The following is an 8,026-nucleotide window of genomic DNA, read 5'->3' as shown; positions in this document are numbered from 1 at the left end:
GGGAGGTCTTGGGTTGCTCAATACCAAAAAGATGAATTTGGCGCTGCTTCTGAAATGGATTTGGAGGCTATATCAGGATGAGGACACGATTTGGGCCCGTATCCTTCGTGCTAAGTATGCGGACGCCTCTGACCTGTTTGCGGGCTCAGGTCAGGGCGGGTCACCTTTCTGGAAAAGCCTTCACAAGATCAAGCATCTGTTTAAGGCTGGCGCAAAGCACAAGGTGCGGAACGGCACAAGAACCAGTTTCTGGAAGGACTGGTGGTGGGGGAGGGGCCCCCTCCTAGAAGCCTTTCCTCTGCTGTATGCCATTTGTGACAACCAAGAGATTACGGTTGCTGACGCGTTTCTCCAAGACTCTCTACAAGTTCGCTTCCGCCGTTCTCTTGATCCAGAGGGCCTGCGTCAATGGGTCGAGCTACAACATACCTTAGTGGCAGTTAATCTCACCGAGGGTCAAGACCAGATTTCCTAGCACCTGGAACAGTCCGGATCCTACTCTGTGAAGTCCATGTACTCGATGCTTTCGCGAGGCACGTCCATTGCCCACTTCAAAGACATGTGGGAAGCCCCGGTCCCGCTCAAAATCAAAATCTTCTCCTGGCAGCTAGCGCTAGATAAGCTACCTTCGGGACTACAGATTCATGCTCGCCACGGCCCCTCCAATGGACTCTGCCCTTTGTGCGGGGTGCCTGAGGACGCTAGCCATATCTTCTTCTCCTGCTCATTGGCGATCTTTGCGTGGTCCGTCACGCGCCAGATGCTCGGGTGCAACTGGTGCCCCACCAATTTTGCCCAATTCCACGACATCCTGTCTAGCTTCTCGGGTTACCCCAGAAAATTACTGTGGATTCTGTTCCTTGCCCAATCTTGGGCTTTGTGGAATGTGCGCAATAAACTTGCCATTGAAAAGAAAACTATTGCTAACCCAGCTGACATTATTTTCAAAATCATCATTTTTTTGCAGCTGTGGAGCCTAAGATGCAAGCCAAGAGAAAAGGAGGGCTTAAGCTGGATAGCACGCGAGCTAAGGGAGCTGTACGCGGCGCTCAAGCCAACGCCGTCGTGAAGGAGTAGGCCGACCACGGAACGGGTACCTGGACGGCCAAGACGGCAGGGAACCTCCCTGGATTTTGTGTTGCTTGTTTAGTTCTGTTCGTTGGAACCTTTTCATTGGTGCTCTGTTATGTGTGGCCAAGCTGTAATGCCCAGCTGCTGTATCTGAATTGTTACCTTCGTGGCTTTATTAATTTAAAGTCGGGCAAGCTATTGCCTATTATCTAAAAAAAGTCAAGATTATGGCTAACACAACCGCTGAGTTTCGATCTCCCCATCCCGGACCTTCTCCTCAAGAATCAGTTCCAGCGCCGTGGTCGGAGCCGTCAGGCCGAGGCCGGCCGGAGCAGCGAGCGCTACGCGCGTGGCGAAGAGGAAGTAAAACAACCGCTACGCTGTGACCAGCTCCGAGGAGGAGGACGCCATAGCCGGCGTCGTAGAGCCAAGCCGATCCGGGAGGGGATAAGGTGGGGCGGCGGCTCACGGAGGATTTATTCCGTTCGGGACCCGCTAGCTCGTGCGGGAGAAGACGGACACACGAACCATTTTTTCTAGTGAGCGGTGGCAATCTTTGTAATTTTGGCTGAAAATCAGGGGCAATAAAAAAACGGACGAACAAGAAGCCTTATTTTCTTTATTATTAGGTATAGATTTGCGTCTCAACGCATCACTCATTTCCAAATGAGTCGGCATTAAATATGTTTGGTCTTCTGGTGGAACCTTAATTCCGCGGTCTGAAATATGTCACTAATATTGTCACACACAATATAGCTTCAAAGTTCTGACTCTGTCGGAACTACACCAAGTTCTCAAAGAACCTCTTGACTTAACATCCTTTGTCATTATCAAAACAATGACATACTCTGCCTTCTTTTGTAGAATCCGTCACAATATTTAGAACTCTTCTAAATCTAGCATAGACAACTTCTAGCTCATTGTGCTACCTTTTAAACAACACTTAGTCTAATTTGAGATTTGAAATTTTATTTTCATGTGTGACAAAACCAATATCGGTGTAACACCTTACAGCGATTTGTTTGTCATTTCTTCATACAAAAAAATATATATATATATCCTTAGTTCTTCTAAAGTACTCAAGGATATTCTTACTGTCGTCCCATGATCATCATATGAATCATTCTGGTATATGCTCATAACACTTTATGATATCTGATTGTGTATATATTATTCGTGATTTATAATCACTCATGTGTTTTTACTCATTGAGTGTCAGATACACTCAAGTCTTGTTAAAACTTCACATGATAAGAACATCTTCTTAATATTTCTATATTGAACTATTTCAATATCCATTCTATGTACTTTGACTTAAACTTATTTTGTGTTTCAATCTATCTTCATAGATCTTGACACTAAATTTGTTTCAGTCCATATCTTTTCATTGAAGTTAATTTCTCAATAAAACCTTTTTAATCAAGTATATAATTACATCATTTATAACCAACTATATGTCACATACATAAAGTATTATAAATATGTCTTAGCGCTCCCACTTAATTTCTTGCAAATGCAAGCCTCTTCATCGTCTCTGATGAAATCAAAAACTCTTTGACTATTTCATCTGGTGAAGATTCTAACTCCGCGATACTTACTTCATCCAATTGAAGTTTGTATACCTATCTAGTATTCCACGGACCAGCAAAACTCTTGGTTGTATCTAGTATACACCTTTAATACACACTTCTGTTAAGTAGTGTATTTTGCCATCCTATTAACATATCTCATAAAAGAAATATGTAGTGATTACTAGAATAATCCACATAGACTATAAACATTGCTACGGAAGATCTAATCTTATCGTAGTCAACTCTTTGAACTTTGTCGTAAACAATTTTTCGACAAGTCGAGCTTCTTCAAGGATATTTCATCCAAGTCTATAGATCCATTTACTTTCAAAAAGTATTCATCTATTATGGATTTCATGGTGTATAGCCATTTTAACGGAGTCAGGGCCCATCATAACTTCTTTGTTTGTAGTTGGTTTATCATTGTTCAAAATCAATCCTTTGTCCACAAATCATTTATTTGATCACAAAGTAAACCATACCTACAAGGTTCAATATGTACTTCGATCTCCATGGCTAAAACACTTTGTAGTCATGAGAGCCATGATCGTCGTGGTCGCTTCCGGAACCAATTCCGATGCTGCGCTACTCTGATCATTATGCTCAGGTTCATAAACCTTATCAAATTATATTGTCCTCCCACTCAAATACTTCACTAGAAACAATTTCTCGGAAATAAGAAACATTGACAAACACTTTTGTCTTTGTCTCGTGGGAAGAATTCCCAATCAATTCTCTGGGATAACCAACAAAGACATTCATCCGATTTTGGTTGTAAACTCTTAGACCAAAATTTAAAGAAAGGACTATTAAGGTTTATACCCATCCCATAACTCGTATGGTGTCATTTCAACGGATCATGATGATGCTCTATTTAGTGTAAAAGCGGTAGTCACTAAAGCATAATCCACAAAAATATAATGGCGTCATAATATTTTATCTCATCATTAATCCAACAAGGTTTGGATACATCTCTCGGATACTATATCATCATTATGATACTCCAAGAAATGTGAGTTGTAGAACAATTTCATGACTCTCTTAGATGTTCGCTAAAACTCGTAATTCAAATATTTCCACCATGATCCAATCATAGATATTTGATTTTTCTATTACGATGATTTCCACTTCATGCTGAAATTTATTTGAATCCATTCAAATGTTTCAAACTTCTTCCTTATTGAATATATCCACATATATATACTCAATTCATTGTTGAAAGTTTTCATGAAGTAGAAGAATCTCCCGCACACAACTATGCCCAGTGAACCACATACATCATCATGTATTTTTCCACTAAGTTAGTTGCCCGTTCAACTCTTGGCCTATGAACGGCATTTTAATCATTCTCTTTAGAAAAAATTTGCAAGCGCCAAATGATTCAAAAATCAAATGACTCCAAAAAATCCATTTGCATGGAGTTCCTTCATGCGTTCCTTTCTAACATGACCTAAATGGCGGTTCCACAAATAAGTGGAATTCAAATCATTTGCCTTATGGCATTTTAGCGTCAGTGTTATGTATGTGTGTTTCACCATTAAGATTTATAATAACTCATCCATCGTACATGGAGTAATGTCATAATTTGAACAACTCATTGTTTTCATTTGACCAGAGCAAAATAACAATTATTAAGTTCTTTATTATAAATTCTAAGGACTAGATAGAATGCTAACGACGAACATAATAACACATTATTTTGTTCCAGACGTGCATTCCTATCATATTCCTTGTCAGTCACTGAGGCCATTGTATTCTTGTATTGCGTTGTTTTGTATGACACTTCATACCAACCAATATAGTACTAATACCCAAGAATTTCATTGTGTGACTTAACTAGGAATACAACCATAACATGTATATCATTTATATACACCTGAGCTAGACTTTCTAGTCTTTTCTTTCTTTCTGCCAAAATATCTTTTGCAGTTTCTCTTTTAGCTTTCCTCATTATTCAGAAAAACACTTCAATATCATTAACTTCTAGGTTTGTTGGTCTAATATCAATAACCTTGAGGTTCTTACTTTGAAGTTGATCATCATATGACAAGTGTTCCAGATTTCACTATTAGTAACTTTGTAATATGATGAACAATTTCACTCATAATTTTATCCATCATATCATGACGACTTTCCGAGACCATGTCTGTACATGCTAGGCTCGTAAAGTTTTAACCTTAGTATTTGTATGTGCAAATCTAGCTTGCACCCGTTGTAAGCACACGTAGAATCTATCACACCCGATCATCACGTGATGCTTCGAAACGACGAGTATTAGCAACGGTGCATACTAAGGATGATAACTTCATGGATATGCGAATATCGTTAGTGCCCCAATAGTTGGAGGATTGGGACGCCTTGCGTCTTCAACCTTTGTACATTCCCATAAAACTTATGAGTTTATGTAGTCTCACCAAATTATATTCTATCATCTTGCAATAAGGTCTTAGATATCACATATATCTCATACCTTGATTATTTCTGGAAACTAAATTTTCAGCTCCTTACTTTTCAAACAGATTTGAACTTCAAGTTTCACGGAGACAAGATAACTTTAGGTACTAATTGAAACTTTAGCTCTTTGAATCAACAATGTGAGGTTTACTAAAAGTTTGCAATAAGACTTAATCAATTCTTGATTCTTTAACAATACGGTACCAATCCGTAAAGTTTCTTGTCAGATTTTAACAGTATTTCTATCTCAATAACAAGACTAGCGCATAGTAGAAAACGGATGCCAATTCTACAAATCAATTCAAAATACTACTCAGACTATGTTTATGATAATTAGTTCATGTTTTAATCTAATTACTAATGAACTCCCACTTAATACAACATCCCTCATAGTTGTTAAGTGGTACACGATCCAAATCCACTACACCAAAACCGATCATCACGTGAGATGATGTAGCTTCAATGGTGAACATCAACATGTTGATCATATCATCCATATGACTCGTGTTTAACCTTTCGGTTTCCGTTGTCCCGAGGCCATGTCTGTACATGCTAGGCTCGTCAAGCAAACCCAAGTATTCCGCGTGTGCAACATGGCTTACACCCGTTGTATGTGAATCGTTGAATCTATCACATCCGATCATCACGAGATGCTTCGAAACGACGAACTGTTACAACGGTGCATACGAGGGGAGAACACTTTATTACCTTGATATTAATGTGAGGGATCATCTTATAATGCTACCGTCGCGTTCTAAGCAAAATAAGATGCATAAAGGATTAACACCACATGCAATTCATATGTGATATGATATGGCCCTTTTGTCTTTGCGCCTTCAATCTTCATCTCCAAAGCACGGACATGATCTCCATCATCAACGGGCATGATCTCCATCATCGTTGGCGTAGCGTCAAGGTTCATGGCGCCGTCTTCATGGTTGTTCACCTCATGTAGCAACTATTACAACTACTTTGAAATACTACTCAACATGAAAATTAAAGACAACCATAAGGCTCATGCCGGTTGCCACAATACAATAATGATCATCTCATACATATTCATCATCATATTAAGGCCATATCACATCACCAAACCCTGCAAAAACAAGTTAGACGTCTCTAATTTGGTTTGCATATTTTACGTGGTTTAGGGTTTTCGAGTAAGATCTAATCTACCTACGAACATGAACCACAACGGTGATACTAGTGTTGTCAATAGAAGAGTAAATTGAATCTTCACTATAGTAGGAGAGACAGACACCCGCAAAGCCTCTTATGCAATACAAGTTGCATGTCGAACGAGGAACAAGTCTCATGAACGCGGTCATGTAAAGTTAGTCCGGGCCGCTTCATCCCACTATGCCACAAAGATGCAAAGTACTCAAACTAAAGATAACAAGAGCATCAACGCCCACAAAACCATTGTGTTCTACTCGTGCAACCATCTATGCATAGACACGGCTCTGATACCACTGTCGGATAACGTTGCATAGAAAACAAAAAATTTCCTACCGCGAACACGCAATCCAAGCCAAGATGCAATCTAGAAGACGGTAGCAACGAGGGGTTTATCGAGTCTCACCCTTGAAGAGATTCCAAAGCCTACAAGAGTAGGCTCTTGTTGTTGCGGTAGACGTTCACTTGCCGCTTGCAAAAGCGCGTAGAAGATCTTGATCACGATCGCTTCCGGCGCCACGAACGGGCAGCACCTCCGTACTCGGTCACACGTTCGGTTGTTGATGAAGACGACGTCCACCTCCCCGTTCCAGCGGGCAGCGGAAGTAGTAGCTCCTCTTGAATCCGACAGCACGACGGCGTGGTGTCGGTGGTGGTGGAGAAATCCGGCGGAGCTTCGCTTAAGCGTGCGGGATGTGGTGGAGGAGAGAGACCGCTAGCTAGGGTTTGGGGAGAGAGGGGGGTTGGGCGCCGGCCCTCTAAGGGGTGCGGCCAAGGCTGAGGCTTGAAGTGGTCAGCCCCCTCTCCTATGCCCCTCATTATATAGGTGGAAGCCCCAAGAGTTCCAGTCCAAGTCTTCGAATAAGACCCCAACACTAAAACCTCCCATATGTGGGAAACCTACTCAAGGAGGGAGTCCTACCCAAGGTGGGACTCCCACCTTTCCTTGAGGTGGGTTGGCCGGCCACCCTAGGGGAGTCCACCTTGGACTCCTCCCCTTTAGGGTTGGCTGGTCATGCATGGTGGAGTCCCTCCGGGACTCTACTTTCCATGGTGATTTCTTCCGGACTTTTCTAGAACCTTCTAGAACCTGCCATAAATGCACCGGATCATTTCCAAACTTGGAATATGACTTCCTATATATGAATCTTATTCTCCGGACCATTCCGGAACTCCTCGTGATGTCCGGGATCTCATCCGGGACTCCGAACAAATATTCGAACTCCATTCCATATTCAAGTTCTACCATTTCAACATCAAACCTTAAGTGTGTCACCCTACGGTTCGCGAACTATGCGGACATGGTTGAGTACTCACTCCGACCAATAACCAATAGCGGGATCTGGAGATCCATAATGGCTCCCACATATTCAACGATGACTTCAGTGATCGAATGAACCATTCACATACGATACCAATTCCCTTTGTCACGCGATATTTTACTTGTCCGAGGTTTGATCATCGGTATCACTCTATACCTTGTTCAACCTCGTCTCCTGACAAGTACTCTTTACTCGTACCGTGGTATGTGGTCTCTTATGAACTTATTCATATGCTTGCAAGACATTAGACGACATTCCACCGAGAGGGCCCAGAGTATATCTATCCGTCATCGGGATGGACAAATCCCACTGTTGATCCATATGCCTCAACTCATACTTTCCGGATACTTAATCCCACCTTTATAACCAACCATTTACGCAGTGGCGTTTGGTGTAATCAAAGTACCTTTCCGGCATAAGTGATTTACATGA

General features: G+C 41.5%; 1 protein-coding gene across 1 annotated transcript; it reads left to right on the top strand.

The window, feature by feature from the left end:
• Positions 1–559: 559 nt before the first annotated feature.
• Positions 560–1,069, top strand: LOC139833824 (uncharacterized). Its single transcript, XM_071824175.1, has 2 exons — positions 560–886; positions 968–1,069. The coding sequence occupies exons 1-2, from the start codon at positions 560–562 to the stop codon at positions 1,067–1,069; spliced, it is 429 nt and encodes a 142-aa protein (XP_071680276.1).
• The last annotated feature ends 6,957 nt before the right edge of the window (positions 1,070–8,026 follow it).

The sequence above is a fragment of the Lolium perenne genome, chromosome 7 (assembly GCF_019359855.2).
Source record: "Lolium perenne isolate Kyuss_39 chromosome 7, Kyuss_2.0, whole genome shotgun sequence".
In the NCBI taxonomy this organism is placed as follows: domain Eukaryota; kingdom Viridiplantae; phylum Streptophyta; class Magnoliopsida; order Poales; family Poaceae; genus Lolium; species Lolium perenne.
Note: the sequence above shows the minus strand (reverse complement) of the source record. Positions and strands in the feature narration are given on the sequence as shown.

What these genes read in the sequence shown, in the direction of transcription:
- LOC139833824 (XM_071824175.1), top strand. Translation starts at nt 560, where the DNA reads ATGTGGGAAGCCCCGGTCCCGCTCAAAATCAAAATCTTCTCCTGGCAG. An exon ending in AATCTTGGGCTTTGTGGAAT is followed by an intron (nt 887 to 967) that starts GTGCGCAATAAA and finishes ATTTTTTTGCAG; the next exon opens with CTGTGGAGCCTAAGATGCAA.